Raw genomic sequence first — 20,806 nt, forward strand, 5'->3', positions numbered from 1 at the left:
TAACTGTGGGGATCATCGAGAGGAAATGCATGGTAACTATGCTTCCTAAGGCTGTGCTAAAATGCAAAGTCTACTTAAGAGAGGAAAGAATACCGAGTACACTTGGTGCTGACTTCCTCAATAACAAACATTATTTTATACAGATTAGCTCATCCTTCCTTTTCCAGTGCCTTCATCCCTCTCTACTCATTCCCTCGGTGACCTTAGGAGTCTGCATAGATACTAGTCCATGGTACATGTTTAAATCTTTTCATTTACTATTATCAAGAGAAAGGTGTGTGTGTGTGTGTGTGTGTGTGTGTGTGTGTGTGTGTGTGTGAGTGTGCTTGCCCTTGTACCTGTGTGGAGGTCACAGGACAGATTTATGGAGTCATTTCTCCCTATCCTTCTTTACATGGTTCTAGGGACAAAACTAAGGTCATCAGGCTTGTCAAGTAAGCACCTCTACAGAGCCCTCCCACCCCCCCATACATGACTGAATGGTAAAGTTTTAATCCCAGAATTCCCTGTGTGCTGTCAAAATCAGTTCTGCAGTGCCTTCCTTTCCAGTGAAGCTCAGTCTCTTTACAACCACAGTAAACCCAGCATCTCAGGGCACATAGGACCGAAGGCCTGTGTACATACACACTACCTATGGAAGCGGCTCTATTAGACTAGTAATGTTGGAGCATGTGGATGTCCTTCACCCTAATAAGAAGCACTCCCACTCCTGGCCTTCAACACAGCATACACACATCCTTGTATGGTGCCCTCATCATAAGCAGGTCCAGCAGCTCTTACCTCCTGCCCATTTCCCTCTCCCATCTTCCCATCAGTCACAGGACATGGCAATGGGACAGAAGAGAATTCAGAAATAGAAGTGATCTCATCCATCTTGGTTAATTTGTGTCCAGGTTATAAACAACAGTGACGAGTGAATGAATGGTAGCCATGTAAATTTCCACAAAGAGAATCAGTTGGGATATGCTTTATTCTAATGTTGTTTGACTATGAACAAAATAAAAATAGACACAGAGACGTCTGGTGACTCAGTCATGCAGTTCGCACACGTCAGTACCGGTATCCGCTCTCTTTTGCTTGGCCAGCTCTTGGATGGTTGCTATCTCTCCAGCAGTAAACTTCGGAGTGAGAGTCACATTGTCATAATCAAAGTCTTCATCAAGAAAGAATGGCTGAACTTCATCTCCAAGTATCTATAAAAGGTACCAAAGGCAGAGAGAAACATGATCACTGAAGTGAAGATGAAGTTGAAAACATAAACAGCCTATTAATAGTTAATGAAGCTTTTTTTAGACTTTCGGCACTCTCAGCTGATTAAGCTGTTTTTAAGTAAAGAAATAAATTCAATTATTCAATTTGACCTAATTTAAGCCTCTTAATATGCCCCATTTGTATCATGCTGTATCTGAATGAGTATCATTAACTAATTCTGCCCCCAAGGCAAGAGTCAGGTCTGCTTTGCATACATTCATTTCATTCTTTCCTCACTACAGTGCCAGCAATAGAGACATGTGGAGAAGCTAGACGCTCCATTAAACTACAAAAAATACACCTTATGGCCTTGACCAATATTGTCACCCTGAGCTAAAAAATATCTATAAGGAAGTAATCTTTAAAAATTAAAAACACTTTACATTTACTATACTTGAGATAATACACATGACCCCTGCCCAATAACAGGAGGAATTAAAACATGTATGATCAAATTTAAAGGTCCAACCTCCTCCTTTTCTCTCTTTTTATATATTATAGTTTAGCTGTAAGTCAGAGTAGCTGCAAAGAAAAGTGAGTTTTGTATATGTTTACACATATTTGTGAATTTTTTTTTTCTCTATTTTTTTTTTTTATTAACTTGAGTATTTCTTATGTACATTTGGCAAACATCCTTCCTCCCCCCTTCCTTATGGGTGTTCCCCTCCCCACCCTCCCCCATTGCCGCCTCCCCGACAGTCTAGTTCACTGGGGGTTCAGTCTTAGCAGGACCCAGGGCTTCTCCTTCCACTGGTGCTCTTACTAGGATATTCATTGCTACCTATGAGGTCAGAGTCCAGGGTCAGTCCATGTATAGTCTTTAGGTAGTGGCTTAGTCCCTGGAAGCTCTGGTTGCTTGGCATTGTTGTACATATGGAGTCTCAAGCCCCTTCAAGCTCTTCCAGTTCATTCTGGATTCCTTCAACAGGCGTCCCGTTCTCAGTTCAGTGGTTTGCTGCTGGCATTCGCCTCTGTATTTGCTGTATTCTGGCTGTGTCTCTCAGGTTCGGATCTACATCCGGCTCCTGTCGGTCTGCACTTCTTTGCTTCATCCATCTTGTCTAATTGGGTGGCTGTATATGTATGGGCCACATGTGGGGCAGGCTCTGAATGGGTGTTCCTTCAGTCTCTGTTTTAATCTTTGCCTCTCTCTTCCCTGCCACGGGTATTCTTGTTCCCCTTTTAAAGAAGGAGTGAAGCCTTCACATTTTGATCATCCGTCTTGAGTTTCATTTGTTCTAGGCCACTAGGGTAATTCAAGCATTTGGGCTAATAGCCACTTATCAGTGAGTGCATACCATGTATGTCTTTCTGTGATTGGGTTAGCTCACTCAGAATGATATATTTTCCAGTTCCAACCATTTGCCTCTACTTAATTTCATAAAAGTCGCGTTTTTGATAGCTGAGTAATATTCCATTGTGTAGATGTACCACATTTTCTGTATCCATTCCTCTGTTGAAGGGCATCTGGGTTCTTTCCAGCTTCTGGCTATTATAAATAAGGCTGCGATGAACATAGTGGACACGTGTCTTTTTTATATGTTGGGGCATCTTTGGGTATATGCCCAAGAGAGGTATAGCTGGATCCTCAGGCAGTTCAATGTCCAATTTTCTGAGAAACCTCCAGACTGATTTCCAGAATGGTTGTACCAGTCTGCAACCCCACCAACAATGGAGGAGTGTTCCTCTTTCTCCGATCCCGCCAGCATTTGCTGTCACCTGAGTTTTTGATCTTAGCCATTCTCACTGGTGTGAGGTGAAATCTCAGGGTTGTTTTGATTTGCATTTCCCTGATGACTAAAGATGTTGAACATTTCTTTAGGTGTTTCTCAGCCATTCGGCATTCCTCAGCTGTGAATTCTTTGTTTAGCTCTGAACCCCATTTTTTAATAGGGTTATTTGTCTCCCGCGGTCTAACTTTTGAGTTCTTTGTATATTTTGGATATAAGGCCTCTATCTGTTGTAGGATTGGTAAAAGATCTTTTTCCCAATCTGTTGGTTGCCGTTTGTCCTAACCACAGTGTCCTTTGCCTTACAGAAGCTTTGTAGTTTTATGAGATCCCATTTGTCGATTCTTGATCTTAGAGCATAAGCCATTGGTGTTTTGTTCAGGAAATTTTTTCCAGTGCCCATGTGTTCCAGATGCTTCCTAGTTTTTCTTCTATTAGTTTGAGTGTGTCTGGTTTGATGTGGAGGTCCTTGATCCACTTGGACTTAAGCTTTGTACAGGGTGATAAGCATGGATCGATCTGCATTCTTCTACATGTTGACCTCCAGTTGAACCAGCACCATTTGCTGAAAATGCTATCTTTTTTTCCATTGGATGGTTTTGGCTCCTTTGTCAAAAATCAAGTGACCATAGGTGTGTGGGTTCATTTCTGGGTCTTCAATTCTATTCCATTGGTCTATCTGTCTGTCTCTGTACCAATACCATGCAGTTTTTATTACAATTGCTCTGTAATACTGCTTGAGTTCAGGGATAGCGATTCCCCCCGAAGTCCTTTTATTGTTGAGCATAGTTTTAGCTATCCTGGGTTTTTTGTTATTCCAGATGAATTTGCAAATTGTTCTGTCTAACTCTTTGAAGAATTGGATTGGTATTTTGATGGGGATTGCATTGAATCTGTAGATCGCTTTTGGCAGAATGGCCATTTTTACTATATTAATCCTGCCAATCCATGAGCATGGGAGATCTTTCCATCTTCTGAGGTCTTCTTCAATTTCTTTCTTCAGAGTCTTGAAGTTCTTGTTGTACAAATCTTTTACTTGCTTGGTTAAAGTCACACCGAGGTACTTTATATTATTTGGGTCTATTATGAAGGCGTCGTTTCCCTAATTTCTTTCTGGCTTGTTTCTCTTTTGTGTAGAGGAAGGCTACTGATTTATTTGAGTTAATTTTATACCCAGCCACTTTGCTGAAGTTGTTTATCAGCTTTAGTAGTTCTCTGGTGGAACTTTTGGGATCACTTAAATATACTATCATATCATCTGCAAATAGTGATATTTTGACTTCTTCTTTTCGATCTGTATCCCCTTGACCTCCTTTTGTTGTCTGATTGCTCTGGCTAGAACTTCAAGAACTATATTGAATAAGTAGGGAGAGAGTGGGCAGCCTTGTCTAGTCCCTGATTTTAGTGGGATTGCTTCAAGTTTCTCTCCATTTAGTTTAATGTTAGCCACTGGTTTGCTGTATATGGCTTTTACTATGTTTAGGTATGGGCCTTGGATTCCTATTCTTTCCAGGACTTTTATCATGAAGGGGTGTTGAATTTTGTCAAATGCTTTCTCAGCATCTAATGAAATGATCATGTGGTTTTGTTCTTTCAGTTTGTTTATATAATGGATCACGTTGATGGTTTTCGTATATTAAACCATCCCTGCATGCCTGGGATGAAGCCTACTTGATCATGGTGGATGATTGTTTTGATGTGCTCTTGGATTGGTTTGCCAGAATTTTGTTGAGTATTTTTTAAATCGATGTTCATAAGGAAATTGGTCTGAAGTTCTCTTTCTTTGTTGGGTCTTTTGTGTGGTTTAGGTATAAGAGTAATTGTGGCTTCATAGAAGGAGTTAGGTAGTGCTCCATCTGTTTCAATTTTGTGGAATAGTTTGGATAATATTGGTATGAGGTCTTCTATGAAGGTCTGATAGAATTCTGCACTAAACCCGTCTGGACCTGGGCTCTTTTTGGTTGGGAGTCCTTTAATGACTGCTTCTATTTCCTTAGGAGTTATGGGGTTGTTTAACTGGTTTATCTGTTCCTGATTTAACTTCGGTACCTGGTATCTGTCTAGGAAATTGTCCATTTCCTGCAGATTTTCAAGTTTTGTTGAGTATAGGCTTTTATAGTAAGATCTGATGATATTTTGAATTTCCTCTGAATCTGTAGTTATGTCTCCCTTTTCATTTCTGATTTTGTTAATTTGGACACACTCTCTGTGTCCTCTCGTTAGTCTGGCTAAGGGTTTATTTATCTTGTTGATTTTCTCAAAGAACCAACTTTTGGTTCTGTTGATTCTTTCTATGGTCCTTTTTGTTTCTACTTGGTTGATTTCAGCTCTGAGTTTGATTATTTCCTGCCTTCTACTCCTCCTGGGTGTATTTGCTTCTTTTTGTTCTAGAGCTTTTAGGTGTGCTGTCAAGCTGCTGACATATGCTCTTTCCTGTTTCTTTCTGCAGGCACTCAGCGCTATGAGTTTTCCTCTTAGCACAGCTTTCATTGTGTCCCATAAGTTTGGGTATGTTGTACCTTCATTTTCATTAAATTCTAAAAAGTTTTTAATTTCTTTCTTTATTTCTTCCTTGACCAGGTTATCATTGAGTAGAGCATTGTTCAATTTCCACGTATATGTGGGCATTCTTCCCTTATTGTTATTGAAGACCAGCTTTAGGCCGTGGTGGTCCGATAGCACGATGGGATTATTTCTATCTTTCTGTACCTGTTGAGGCCCGTTTTTGACCAATTATATGGTCAATTTTGGAGAAAAGTACCATGAGGAGCTGAGAAGAAGGTATATCCTTTTGTATTAGGGTAGAACGTTCTATAAATATCCGTTAAGTCCATTTGGCTCATGACTTCTCTTAGTCTGTCTACGTCTCTGTTTAATTTCTGTTTCCATGATCTGTCCATTGATGAGAGTGGGGTGTTGAAGTCTCCTACTATTATTGTGTGAGGTGCAATGTGTGTTTTGAGCTTTAGTAAGGTTTCTTTTACGTATGTAGGTGCCCTTGTATTTGGGGCATAGATATTTAGGATTGAGAGTTCATCTTGGTGGATTTTTCCTTTGATAAATATAAAGTGTCCTTCCTTATCTTTTTTGATGACTTTTAGTTGAAAATTGACTTTATTTGATATTAGAATGGCTACTCCAGCTTGCTTCTTCCGACCATTTGCCTGGAAAGTTGTTTTCCAGCCTTTCACTCTGAGGTAGTGTCTGTCTTTGTCTCTGAGGTGTGTTTCCTGTAGGCAGCAGAATGCAGGGTCCTCGTTGCGTATCCAGTTTGTTAATCTATGTCTTTTTATTGGGGAGTTGAGGCCATTGATGTTGAGAGATATTAAGGAATAGTGATTATTGCTTCCTGTTTTATTCATATTTGCATGTGAGGATATGTTTGTGTGCTTTTCTTCTCTTTGTTTTGTTGCGAAACGATTAGTTTCTTGCCTCTTCTTGGGTATAGCTTGCCTCCTTATGTTGGGCTTTACCATTTATTATCCTTTGTAGTGCTGGATTTGTAGAAAGATATTGTGTAAATTTGGTTTTGTCATGGAATATCTTGGTTTCTCCATCTATGTTAATTGAGAGTTTTGCAGGATACAGTAGCCTGGGCTGGCATTTGTGTTCTCTTAGGGTCTGTATGACATCAGTCCAGGATCTTCTGGCCTTCATAGTTTCTGGCGAAAAGTCTGGTGTGATTCTGATAGGTCTGCCTTTTATATGTTACTTGACCTTTTTCCCTTACTGCTTTTAATATTCTTTCCTTATTTTGTGCGTTTGGTGTTTTGACTATTATGTGACGGGAGGTGTTTCTTTTCTGGTCCAATCTATTTGGAGTTCTGTAGGCTTCTTGTATGCCTATGGGTATCTCTTTTTTTAGGTTAGGGAAGTTTTCTTCTATGATTTTGTTGAAGATATGTACTGGTCCTTTGAGCTGGGAGTCTTCACTCTCTTCTATACCTATTATCCTTAGGTTTGATCTTCTCATTGAGTCCTGGATTTCCTGTATGTTTTGGACCAGTAGCTTTTTCCGCTTTACATTATCTTTGACAGTTGAGTCAATGATTTCTATGGAATCTTCTGCTCCTGAGATTCTCTCTTCCATCTCTTGTATTCTGTTGGTAAAGCTTGTATCTACAGCTCCTTGTCTCTTCTTTTGGTTTTCTATATCCAGGGTTGTTTCCATGTGTTCTTTCTTGATTGCTTCTATTTCCATTTTTAATTCCTTCCACTGTTTGATTGTGTTTTCCTTTAATTCTTTCAGGGATTTTTGTGTCTCCTCTGTATGGGCTTCTACTTGTTTATTTATGTTTTCCTGGAATTCTTTCATGCATTTTGCGATTCCTCTCTGTAGGCTTCTACTTGTTCTCTAAGGGAGTTCATCATGTCTTTCTTGAAGTTCTCAGCATCATGATCAAATATGATTTTGAATCTAGATCTTGCTTTTCTGGTGTGTTTGGATATTCCATGTTTGTTTTGATGGGAGAATTGGGCTCCGATGGTGCCATGTAGTCTTGGTTTCTGTTGCTTGGGTTCCTGCGCTTGCCTCTCGCCATCAAATTATCTCTAGTGTTACTTTGTTCTGCTATTTCTGACAGTGGCTAAACTGTCCTATAGGCCTGTGTGTCAGGAGTGCTGTAGACCTGTTTTCCTCTCTTTCAGTCAGTTATGGGGACAGAGTGTTCTGCTTTCGGGCGTGTAGTTTTTCCTTTCTACAGGTCTTCAGCTGTTCCTGTGGACCTGTGCCTTGAGTTCACCAGGCAAGTCACTTGCAGCAGATAAGTTAGTCTTACCTGTGGCCCCGAGGCTCGAGTTCGCTCGCGGGGTTCTGCCCACGGGCTCTCCGAGGTGGCAGCGACCGGGAAGATCTGCGCCGCATCTTCCGGTAGCCTCCGTGCACCAGTGTTCCAGATGTGCTCCGGTGTTTTCCTCCGGTCTGTTTCCTTCAGGATCCGGCGGTGTCTCAGGCAGGGCTCCTGCTGCTCCTGGGCCCTCCCCCACAGGAACCCAGAGGCCTTGTACAGTTTCCTCTTGGGTCAGGGATGTGGGCAGGGGTGGGCAGTGTTGGTGGTCTCTTCCGCTCTGCAGCCTCAGGAGTGCCCACCTGACCAGGCGGTAAGGTATCTCTCCCACGGGTTCTGGGAGCAGAGAGCTGCTGCGGGCCGTGATCCGCGGGGTGGGGCTGTCCGGTAAACACGGGAAGAGCCTGGTCCTAGAGGGATTCTGCCTCTGTTGTCCCGATTCCACCAGGCAAGTCACTTGCAGCAGATAAGTTAGTCTTACCTGTGGCCCCGAGGCTCGAGTTCGCTCGCGGGGTTCTGCCCACGGGCTCTCCGCGGTGGCAGCGACCGGGAAGATCTGCGCCGCCTCTCATATTTGTGAATTTTAAAGACTTCTTTTTTATTTTATATTTTTTAAATTTTTTTCCATCTTTATTAAATTGGGTATTTCTTATTTACATTTTGATTGTTATTCCCTTTCCAGGTTTCCATGCCAACATCCCCTAACCCCTTCCCCTCCCATTCTATATGGGTGTTCCCTCCCAATCTTCCCCCCATTACCATCCTCCCCATAAGAATCCCGTTCACTGGGGGTCCAGCCTTGGCAGAACCAAAGGCTTCCTCTTCCGCTGGTGCCCTTACTAGGCTATTTATTGCTACCTATGCAGTTGGAGTCCAGGGTCAGTCCATGTATAGTCTTTGGGTAGTGGCTTAGTCCCTGGAAGTTCTGGTTGGTTGGCATTGTTGTTCATATGGGGTTTCAAGCCCCTTCAGCTCTTTCAGTCCTTTCTTTGAATCTTTCAACGGGGGTCCTGTTCTCAGTTCAGTGGTTTGCTGCTGGCATTCTCCTATGTATTTGCCGTATTCTGGCTGTGTCTCTCAGGAGAGATCTACATCCGGTTCCTGTCAGCCTGCACTTCTTTGCTTCATCCATCTTATCTAGTTGGTGGCTGTATATGCATGGGCCACATGTGGGGCAGGCTCTGAATGGGTGTTCCTTCAGCCTCTGTTCTAAACTTTACCTCCTTATCCCCTCCCAAGGGCATTCTTGTTCCCCTTTTAAAGAAGGAGTGAAGTATTTGCATTTTGGTCATCCTTCTTGAGTTTCATGTGTTCTGTCCATCTAGGGTAATTCGAGCATTTGGGCTAATATCCATTTATCAATGAGTGCATACCATGTGTGTTCTTCTGTGATTGGATTACCTCACTCAGGATGATATTTTCCAGTTCCATCCATTTGCCTATGAATTTCATAAAGTCATTGTTTTTGATAGCTGAGTAATATTCCATTGTGTAGATGTACCACATTTTCTGTATCCATTCCTCTGTTGAAGGACATCTGGGTTCTCTCCAGCTTCTGGCTATTATAAATAAGGCTGCTATGAACATAGTGGAGCATGTGTCTTTGTTATATGTTGGGGCATCTTTTGGGTATATGCCCAAGAGAGGTATAGCTGGGTCCTCAGGTAGTACAATGTCCAATTTTCTGAGGAACCTCCAGACTGATTTCCAGAATGGTTGTACCAGTCTGTAATCCCACCAACAATGGAGGAGTGTTCCTCTTTCTTCACATCCTCGCCAGCATTTGCTGTCACCGGAGTTTTTGGTCTTAGCCATTCTGACTGGTGTGAGGTGGAATCTCAGGGATATTTTGATTTGCATTCCCCTTTAGGACTAAAGATGTTGAACATTTCTTTAGGTGCTTCTCAGCCATTCGGCATTCCTCAGCTGTGAATTCGTTTTAAAGACTTCTAAAGGATGAGCCATTCAAAGCCCATTTTCTAGGGCTGAGGGTGTAGCTCAGCTGACAGAGTGCATGCAAGAGCCAATGTTTGGTCCCCAGCATGGGGCAAAAGTCTGGCTTTTTGTTTGTGTTTGTTTCAAAAGAGTATAAGTTGTAGCAAATAGAAAAGAATGCCTTAAATCTCATTAATTTACCCCCTAAAAAATATCACCCAAAGCCAATGGTATGTGAAACAGTGAAAACACACAGCACCTCCATCTGCACCTGCTACAGACATAACTGAAAACTATGGCTTATACAATAATGAGAAATGCACAGAGGCTTTAGCTAGTGTCAGCTATAAACATCTTACATGGAAGACGATCTCCCGGGAGCTTCTGCAGCATGTGTGAAAATGGCACACGCTGCTACTACGGTGAAAAATTCAGAAGAGCAGAGCCGTTCAGCGAGCCCTATAAAGGAGTAAGGTATGACATGCTAATAGCAGACTGCCAGCCCCTCATTGCCCTGTGGCCTTAAAATCAGCTACCGTGATCCATCCAACAGGTTCCAGAGGCCTGGCTCCTCTCCTCTGTTTTCCTGAGGAAAGTAAGAGCTGCCGTTGAATGATTCCCTCCTGGGTCGGCCCTAGCATGGAGAATCACATGTGTATCAGCAGTAACCTTCCATCAGCCCTGCCAGTACTTACTATGGCCCCTCCAGTCATGAAGCTTTGAAGGCTTCAGAACATGCCAAGGCTAGTAAAGAATAGTCACATTTGAACACAGGATGATCTGCTTCAAATAAAGTCATATTTGTCCAAAAACACAAGCAAAATCAAGCAGTCCTTAATTGTTTGCAGAGCCCCCAAAGCCACCACTGAAAATGTGTTCAGGGACGTGTGCATAGGCAGGACTGTATTCATAAGAGCAGCTGTATGCAGGAAGAAAATTAGCCTGCACAAGAAAGCATGGTATGCCATGACCACTTTCTTAGGTAAGTCATTTTCACTCCACAGTAAGGAGAACACTGCTGGAAAACTAGCTCCAATGAGGAGCCATGCACACATGGCAGCACTTGATGTTCATGTCCACAATGCAAGTCCAAGCCACCTCCAACTCTGTGAAAGATTACCGAGGCTACAGACCAGGCTAGAGTCTACCCTAACTAACGAGGTAGGCCTGATTCTCACTGATCCCGGCCAGCATGCAGAGGACACTTCACCTCTAGGAAGGTATTCTGTCTCAGGGCATCTGTGAAGCTCTTCATGTCTCATCTGAAAACGGCAACTACGTATGTACTGAGCTGCAGCCATCTCACATATGCTCCCCAGGAGGATTCAGAATCCCACCCTGAGCCTCTGAACCCATCCACCCTCATCACATGCAGACACTTGGCCTTCATCCCCCTCCCAGAAAGGCTGGCCTATTAGTGCAAATCAAACAAGTCCCCCTGGGCTACGAAAACCCCTTCAATACCACATCATGCTCTTCCTGGATAGACAGTTCCATCCCCCTCCCCTAAACCTGTTCACTCAATAAACACTTCTTAAGAATTAAGTACTGGCTTACTTAATTCTTGTGAGAGGGAGCCCACCCCTGACATTGCCTGGAGGGCCAGGACCCAGAGACTAGATACCAGATAGCCCAGAGTAGGACAAAACCAAGTACAAATGGCAAAGAGAAGAAGGAAGAAGAAGAGATGGAGGATGCAGAGGAGGAGGAGGGAGAGGAGGAGGAGGAGAGGAGGAGGAGGAGAGGAGGAGAAGGAAGAAGAAGAGGAGCTATTCTGCTGTACTCATAGACTGATGCTTAGCCCAATGGGCATGAGAGAAGCTTCATTCTGACACCTGATGAAAACAGATGTAAATGCCCACAGCCAAACATTAGACAAGCTAGGAAAATTATGTGCAAGATGGGGGAAAGGTTTTAGGTGCCAGAAAGGTCAAAGGACACCACAAGAAAACCTACAGATTCAACTAACCTGGGCTCATAGGGGCTCACAGAGACTAAACTGACAATCAGGGAGCCTGTACAGGACTCACCTAGGCCCCTCTGCACGTATGTTAATTACACTTGTGTAGCTTGGTCTTCTTACGGAACTCCTAAGGTAGGAACAGGGGCTGTCTCTGACCCTGTTACCTGCTTTTGAGACCCTTTTCCCCATACTGAGTTGCCTCATCCAGCCTAAGTATGAGGGGAGGTGCCTAGTGTCATTGCAACTTGATATGCCATGTTTGGTTGATATCTAAGGGAGACCTGCCCTTTTCTGAAGCAAAACAAAGGAAGAGAGGACATTGGTGGCAGAGGAGAGTTGGGAGGGAAGGACTGGGAGGAGAGGAGAGTGCAGGTGGGAGGTAAATAATAATTAGTATTATTGTTTTGTTTAAAAATCACTACTTGGTAAAGTTACTTGAATATATGTCATTAACTTAAAAACAAATCAAGCCCAGTTAGTTAAAGGTCTTTGGTAGGCTGCAGAGCTCAGAACTCAAAAGCCAGTGTTTTCTAGACTTGTAAAGTAAAAGTGATGAAGAAATGGTGTAAGTATACAGTTGCAGATGGTACAAAGAACTTAGGATGAGCTTGGGAGGCAGAGATGATTTTAGTTTACTGACTTCTGGTTATCGTCCATTGTTTTGGGGAAGTCAAGGAAGAAACTCGAAGCATCTTTGCCACATTATATCCTGAGTCAAATATAGAGAGAAATAAATAAATGTATACGTGTCTACTTATTTTCTTGCTTATCTGTGATCAACATAATTTCTCCACTCAAAGGAGGATCTACCTAGGGAATGGTGCTACCCACAATCTGTAAGTTTCACTTGCCCAAGGACAGATTACATCCTAGAATGCTGAGGGCTACTGTTTATTTAAATTAATATTCACATGTTTGCACTTCAGAAATCAAGATTGGTTGCCCCAAATGTACAAGATGTGCTTGATCACAAGAAGGTATGAGTACATAGGCAGTAAGTATGTCAGGATATATGCCTGCCCCTTTCATGCTTGGATGAAAGTGGGAAGTACCAAAACCTATGTTTTGCCCTTTGTAGATACCTGACCTAATTCAGCAGCATTCTCTGGGAATCCCAGGTAGGTACCTGACCAGTCCATCTTCCTGGCCAGTATTAAATAAAGCTTCAACTGAAAATAAAAAACAAACAAGAAAGAATTTGATACTGGGAACATAACATGAGTGCAACAAAACCTGTGTCTATTTGGTTTCATGACCAAGGAAAAGGCAAAATAAACAAATGATCTCACTAACCTGTGGCAAGCATTTCACTAGGGTATCTGCAAAAACAGAGTGTGAACCTCAGAAGTTTCATTTCCCTGTTCAGAATATACACCAGCCCCCATGTCACCTCACTGCACTCTCTGCCACCTTGCCTCGGTGGTCTCGTGAAGTGAGGCTCATGGTTTAGCCTTCTTAGAGCTTTGGATCAGGGCTAACTCCTATGGCATAGTTAGTCATTCACAGAAGGCCCCGTCCAGCGCCACCTTAGACCTCCATTTCCCTGAGATCTAATCCATATTGTGGCTGGAATATTGTTCCAATCCACACTGCTTTGAATATGAGCCAATCCATATTGTTGTGGAAATTACCAACATATGGTACTACACATAAAGAAATTCTCTCTTAACTGGGAAAAAAAAAGGTGTTTTTCCATATAGTTGAATTCTCATTGAGCTGAAACTTTTTTACAGACCTTTTGAATTAAAATTAATAGCAAAGAATAGATTTCTGAAGACTAATAAACTTGTCAAAACTAAGATTATTTACAATAAACTTAAAAATAAAAATATACTTATATATATAGTTTGTCACATAGAAACTAAGTTATTAATAGCAGCTATTGCTAGATCCTTTTCTTAGAAAGTGACTTAAATTCTGGAACAGAAAAACAGAAGAAACTAAAAATAGTCATAATTCCATATTTATAATGCCAAAATATACTCCTCAGACTATTTTAAGCCATTTAGAGGATGTGCTTCAGTGTGGCGCAGCACCTAAGGAATGAGAATAGCCCCCTGCAGTCATTCCGGCATTTTTCATTCTTCTCAAAATGTTCATGTCCCTACATATCTTAGCCATTGTATGACGTTCTAGGACACAAAGAAAGACCTGCATAAAGTCACTGACACATTAGATTATCACGAACCTATCATGACAGTGAATGGTGGAATGGTAGGGTTTGGGGACGACAGGAACATCTGGAGTGGGTTGGGAAGGAATCAGAGATGGTTAGAGACCTCAGTGAGATCTTTAAAGGCTTCTGGGTTAACAGGCTAAGAGAGCAGCTTTGCAGACAGGAGCGTTTTCATGAGCAGGCTGCAAACATAAGATGCAGCATTTCATGTCTGAAGGCAGTTAGTTCAGCAGCGTCTGAGCGTAACTGTAAAGGGGACAGCGCTAAGAAACGGCAAGGCAGCAACATCATCTTAGAGATGATGAAAAGTCCCTAAGTAATCTTCAGAAATCAGGGGGGACACTTGGTCTCGTTTGCACCCCTTCATTTCATAAACTTTGTGATGATCACCTATGATGCAACAGGTATTAGCAGCACAGAAAGAAAGATGGCTGTCATCTTGGAGATTAGAGTCAAGTGGTTCACACTGAAGGTTAAACCGCACATTCAGAGGGATGAGTCTGGAGTCAGAAGGCTCTGAGGACCCTGCTATCGTGGTCCAAGCAAGAGACAAGACAGTGGAGCACTGGCAGGAAGGGTGTGAAAGCCATGTAGGAAAGAAAATAAGCAGTGCTTCATGGCTGGATTGCCAGAAATGGCAGTGGGGAAAGTACAGGAAGGAAAGTGGCTGGGACATACTGTACCTGAGCATCTCTGACGATGCAGAAGGCAAAAGGCAAACCCTAAGGCTGGGGGGAAAGACCCGGAACTAGACACGCCCATTCAGAGACGTAAGTGCAACGGGTGGAACTTAAATGAAAATTGATTCAAGCATTCAGGGAGAGAAGAGTTACAGGGTATACAGATGGAGCCCTAGGGAATGCTGACTTCTTAGGAGTGGGTAAACAGAAACTGCAGAAGGAGAACGGCAACTTCAGAAACACAAAGAATAGAGACTGTGATAGCCAGTAAGGCAGGAGTATAGAGCAAAGCTGACATAGCAGTATAGGCAGGGATCTCCATGTCCCATAAATGCAGAAAAGGAACCACTGGGATGGGCCCTGAACAACTGATACCTTCATTCTGAACACTTTGAGGAAATCAACTAAAGCCATGGCAGCAGCTCACTGAAAGAGGAATAAGAGGAGAGGAACCAGAGGCCTTGATGAAATTAGGTAGAAACTAGAGGGGAAAGGAATCCAACTGGAAGCACTAACAAATCTGAGTGGGAAAAGAGGAAGAGAAACAGACCCTAGCCAAAGGGAGGTCTAGGGGACAGAAGTTTGTTTCTCTTGTTCCCTTTCTGTCAAAGGTGGGAGGAGAGATCTGAATATGTGAAATGTCGTGGGAAAGGAACCAAGAGAGGAGAAAGAGACAAAAGCACAAAGCTACATTTTTGCATCTCTGGGAGCAAAGACGTGACAAAATCAACCAAAGGGGGAGTCTTGTATTTTTGGCTCAAACATTAAGGTACAGCCCACCATGGTGAGGAAGGCATGATAGCAGGTAGCTCTGCGGTGGTAGGAGCATGTGACAGCCACTTCCTCACATCTACATGGACCAGGAAGCATAGCAAGGATAGGATGTGGGGCAGGCTATAAAACCTCGAGGTCCACCTCCAATGACCACACCTCCTTTCACCTTCTAAAGGCTCCACAGCTTCTCAAAACAGTGTCACTAGCTAGAGACCAAGGGGTCAGACATAAATCTATGTGGTGCATTTTACATTCATACCAGGACATTTCTCTCCTGCCCCTATAAGGTCATGACTGTTTTTATAATGTAAAATGAATGCAGCCCAACTTCAAAAGTCCAATAGTCTTTAGCGTTTCTGTAACTACTCAAGCGTTCAAGTGCAATCTCTTTAGAGGCAAACAACCTCTAAACCACGAGCCCCTGTAAATTCAAGATGTCACACACTTCCAGCAATGTCAGAGTAAACATGCCAATTCCCTGTAAATTCAAGATATCACACATTCCCAGCCATGTCAGAGTAAACATGCCAATTCCAAGGGGAAGAAAGGAAACACAGCAAGGAGAGATCAGCTCCAGCTCTTGGTGGCATCATGTGGGGACATATTACAACTGCATGTTCCCATCAACACAAAGCAGGAAGCAGAGGCCAGGCTACACAGCCTCCAATAACTCACTACATGCAGCAAGAGCCCAACCTACCAAATCTCCACAGGTCCCCAAAACTAGGACCATCAGTTGGGGACGATCTATGAAAGCATGAGCCTGCGAGGGACAGGTCACATCCAGACCATGGCAGACCTCAGTCATGTGACCGTATCACAAAGCGGCTCCCTGTTAGTAGTAAGAGTTGGTTTATGTTGTGGGTTGGTTCTAATGCTACTTGTGTTAATTCAGCTCCCAAAATTACACAGGAACCCACACATCTATGTGTAAGATGCTGAGGGTCCCTGTACCCATTGGCTTTGATTGGTAGATCAAGTTACTGGTGGCCAATGGCTGGCCAGGGAGACAGGCAGGATGACTTATGTTCCTGGGCAAAGACTGCAGGAGAGGGAGAATTGCCGTTGCCAGGGAAGGAATAAGATGCATGCTTGAGGGCTGCAGATGACAGAACACCAGCCATGTAAGAGCTGGGGAAGAGCGGCACCAGGCTGCCCCACCCCGCCTCTAATGTGGGTCTAGGGTAGCAAGGATGGAATGTAGATTTTAGTAATAACTCCGGAGTGTGAGAGGGAAGCCATTAGCAACGTGAAAGTTTGAAAGTGGCTCTGTCATTGTGCTGTTTATTAAAATAGAAGGCTCTGTGTGTGTGTGTGTGTGTGTGTGTGTGTGTGTGTGTGTGTGTGTGTGTGTGTGTGTGTTTATTCAAGAATCCAGAGATTGGGGCAGGTGGCAAGGAACTGGAATGACCTGCTGCTAGGGAGATAAGAACGGAGTAGCCAAATACAGCAACAGGTTTATTTAGTGAATATCTGTTGCATGTCTATGCTTGTTCTTAGCTCATTCTGACATTTCTGTTACAGTAAAATAAACTTATAGAAACATGCAGGAATGGGTGACAAGGCAGGGATATGTAACTTTAACTGAAATGATGTATGTCACACCATTCATAAAGCATCACCGTGACTGTCCAAGTGATAGCCCTTCAAACACAGTAAGCCTGTGTGGGCCTATTCCACATTCTAGGTGCTAACTGCTGTATTAGCCTAGAAGCCTCCTTCTTTCTAGGTGGGTTTATTTCAGGATCTTAATTTATATGGCTCCAAAGTTTCAACTACAGATTGAAATTCTGGTTTATTTCAGAGAAGAATCATTGCTAAACAACGCCAAGTCCCCTGCTGCTAAACAAAAACAAGTGTGAATTAAGTTATTAACTTGTTATTTTTGCCTAAGGAGCTGAGAGAAATGTGTGGATTTCAGATGTCTAATTTCAAGTCTAATTGAAAACTTTTTGTGACTACTAAGGGAATAGAATTTGTGTATTATTAGGAAACTTTGAGTTTCCTTAACATTGCTCATGTGACTGATTCTTACAGAGACACTGCTGAAGGAGGGGCCGTTTTCATTCAGAATACCACATGGGCAAATTAAGGAACACAAACTAATGTTCAAGTCAATAGTGCTAGCATTTAGCTACAGGCTAGAACAGAGTGCTGTGGTAAATAAACTAGCTTGGTGGGGAAGTATTTCCAGTCCCATTGTGAAATGGAAGACACGGGACCTCAAGTTTCCCTATTGACCACTGCCACAGTTGTCTCTCCAGGGAACCACAATTTCCCTCTCAATAGTATAAACTCTTCTTGCTCTAGAAAGCAGTCAAAAACCTTCAAAATTCATCAAAACAGAGGAAGCAAGGCAAGAATTTATTGATAAATATTAGAGATCTGAAAAAAAAATGCCCCTCTCTCAAAGGGGAAAATACACAAACCAGTAATAAAGTTGGTGGGGGCAGGGGATCAAACAGGCCCAATCCATGTCAGAGTTGTGGGATCTGCAAAGGCGACTGTGAGGAAGGAGGCCTCACAGCACTGCACACCCAGTTTTCAGACTGAAGCCACTGACAGCAGCCACCAGCTCCAGTCCTCACACACTCCTTGATGGTCCCTCACAAGGCCCTTGCTGGAAAAGATAATTAGAATCTTTTAATGATTTATGTGGTTAAAAATAAGATTTGTGCTATTAAACCAAGGCAGAATTGGTTCAGTGTTATGATGTCAGACAGTTCTAAAATGACTCTCAAACATATAATGTTTAGACCTAAAATTCCCAACTGGGTGTGGTGTCACACACCTGCTATCTTAGTGCCAATCGGCAAGAAAATGAGCAAGTTCAAGGGGGACCTGTGCTACCTCATGAGCCCCAATTGCAAACAACAAAAACAGAAAAGTAATGAAGCACCCAGTCCCACAACACCCGACGGAAGCTCGAATCCCAGGTGCTGGGAAACGTCCAAGATCACAGGAGAGGCCACAGCATCTGCCCCAACACCTGGAGTAACTGGGTCCCCCAGGATCCTGAGATCCAGGAACCCCTGCTCAGCCAGGGGCACGGGTCACTTATGATCCGAACCAGTGCCCTGTGCAGACCGTGGGTGCTGGCTCTGCACCCAGTCCCACAACACCCAGAAAAAGCTCGACTCCCAGGTGCTGTAACACGCCCAGGATCACAGTTTGAACTTGCACCCAGAGTAGACCTGGGGTGCTGGGTGAGCATGCATTTTTTTTTTTTTTTTTTTTTTTTTTGGTTCTTTTTTCGGAGCTGGGGTGAGCATGCATTCTTACAACACCCAGAGGGACCTGACTCCCAGGTGCTCTAACAGGCCCATAATCACAGGATCATAGAGGAGGCTCGACTCCCAGGAAATCGAACACAATCAGGAACACTGGAGCTCTGACACACTCAAGATCACAATTGAGGCCACAAAATCTTTCCCAACACCCAGTATAACTGGGACACCCACAAGAACCAGGGAAACCCAAACCCTGCCCAGCCAGAGGCATGGGTTCCTTCCAGCATGCACCTGTGCCCAGAGCAAACCCAGGGCTCTGGCTCCCCACCCACTCCTGAAACACCCTGAGAAAGCATGACTCCAAGGAGCTCTGACACAACAGGATCTCAGGAGCTTGGTCACACCAAAATTTCAGGATCCCAGATGCAGCTTGACACCCAGGAGCTCTGACACACAAGGATTTCAGGATTACAGGATCACAGAGACAGCTGGACTCTGAGGAGTTCTGACACAACCAGAATCACAAGAATATCATCCTGAGTGAGGTAACCCAATCACAAAAGGACAGTATGATATGCAATCACCGATAAGTAGATATTAGTCCAAAAGCTGGAATACCCAAGATGTAATCCACAGACCACATGAAGCTCAAGAAGGAAGACCAAAACGTGGATGTTTCAGTCCTTCTTAGAATGGGGAACAAAATACTCACAGGAGGAAATACAGGGACAAAGAGTGGAGCAGAGACTGAAGAAAAGGTCATCCAGAGATTTCCCCACCTGGAGATCCATCCCATATGCTGCCACCCAACTCAGTCACTATTGCTGATGCCAAGAGGTTCGTGTTGACAGGAGCCTGATACGGAGGTCTCCTGAGAGGCTCTGCCAGAGCCTTACTGATACAGAGGAGGATGCTTGCAGCTAACCATCGAACTGAGCACAGGGACCCCAAAGGAGGAATTAGAGAAAGGACTAAAGGAGCTCAAGAGGTTTGCAACCCCATAGGAAGAGCAACAGTATCAACCAACCAGACCCCCCAGAGCTCCCAGGGAATAAGCCACCAACCAAAGGGACCCATGACTCCAACCACATATGTAGCAGAGGATGGCCTTGTCAGGGATCAATGGGAGGAGAGGCCCTTGGTCCTGTAAAGGCTTGATGCCCCAGTGTAGGGGAATGCCAGAGTGAGTGGGTGTGTGGGGGAGCACCCTTATAGAAGCAGGGGAAGGGGGAATGGCATAGGGGGTTTCTGAAAGGGAAACCAGGAAAGGGGATAACATTTAAAATGTAAATAAAGAAAATATCCAATAAAAATAGTTCTATATATATTTTATATATTAAAAGAAGAAAGTAATGAAACTTATGTACTAAGTGTCAGCCTAGAGAACCCAATGGCAGCAAAAACTAGTCACAGATAGCTCTTGAGTTTGACAACACAAAAATTGCTCGTATTAATTTGACTCCAACCTTTTTTTTTTTAAGATTTATTTATTATCTGTATCAGTACACTGTCGCTGTCTTTAGACAACCAGAAGAGGGCACTGGCTCCCATTACAGATGGTTGTAAGCCACCATGTGGTTGCTGGAAATTGAACTCAGGACCTCTGGAGGAGCAGTCAGTGCTCCTAACCACTGAGCCATCCCTCCAACCCCTGACTCCAACATTTTAAAATGTTCACATTTTCTGTTAGAACACTTGCAGAAGCTCCTTTAAGACAGGTCAGCCATACGTCAGCCTTAGTAGTGCTAACAGATCATCCTCATACTTGGGGGCTGAGGTGAGATGACTGCCAGCCTGGGCTTTGGAGCAAGTGCAGTGCACGTTTCAGTTTAGTGAAAGCATTTATACAAAACTGGGGGTAGGTAAGGAGGTGGGGTGACTTAGGGGAAGCCAGAAATTGGGGGTACATATAATAACAACACTTTTCATGAGAATCTCAAAAAAAGTACTTTTAAAACGAGGAACATGAATGCTTGCCTATTTTGTACAAGGCCTTGAGTATCAAACTCACTGTTGTAACATGAGTTTCATTGGCTATCATATATATTCCAGAATAAGCTTCTTTAACCAGTAACTGAAACTAATTTATAATAATTTCTATTACTGTCATATATATATATTCTAGAACTGACTTAAAAGTAATTGCATTTCTTAAAGCACTAGGTGCTTTGCCACATGTCTGACTTATATGGGCACAACTAGCCAAGAATATAAACAAGTCTAAAGAGGAAACAGACTTCTGCTTGGAGAAGCCCTGTAATTTTAGCTTCTCACAGCTTA

The 20,806-nt window shown here is 43.3% G+C and overlaps 1 protein-coding gene across 1 annotated transcript in view; it reads right to left on the reverse strand.

The window, feature by feature from the left end:
- Positions 1 to 937: 937 nt before the first annotated feature.
- Positions 938 to 20,806, reverse strand: part of Iftap (intraflagellar transport associated protein) — a 73,289-nt gene continuing 53,420 nt past the window's right edge. The window contains exon 7 of the mRNA XM_032903783.1: positions 938 to 1,193. Coding sequence (XP_032759674.1) covers positions 1,029 to 1,193 — 165 coding nt within the window. The 3' untranslated portion in view covers positions 938 to 1,028. The remainder of the gene's footprint in view (positions 1,194 to 20,806) is intronic.

The sequence above is a fragment of the Rattus rattus genome, chromosome 5 (genome assembly GCF_011064425.1).
Source record: "Rattus rattus isolate New Zealand chromosome 5, Rrattus_CSIRO_v1, whole genome shotgun sequence".
Classification (NCBI taxonomy): domain Eukaryota; kingdom Metazoa; phylum Chordata; class Mammalia; order Rodentia; family Muridae; genus Rattus; species Rattus rattus.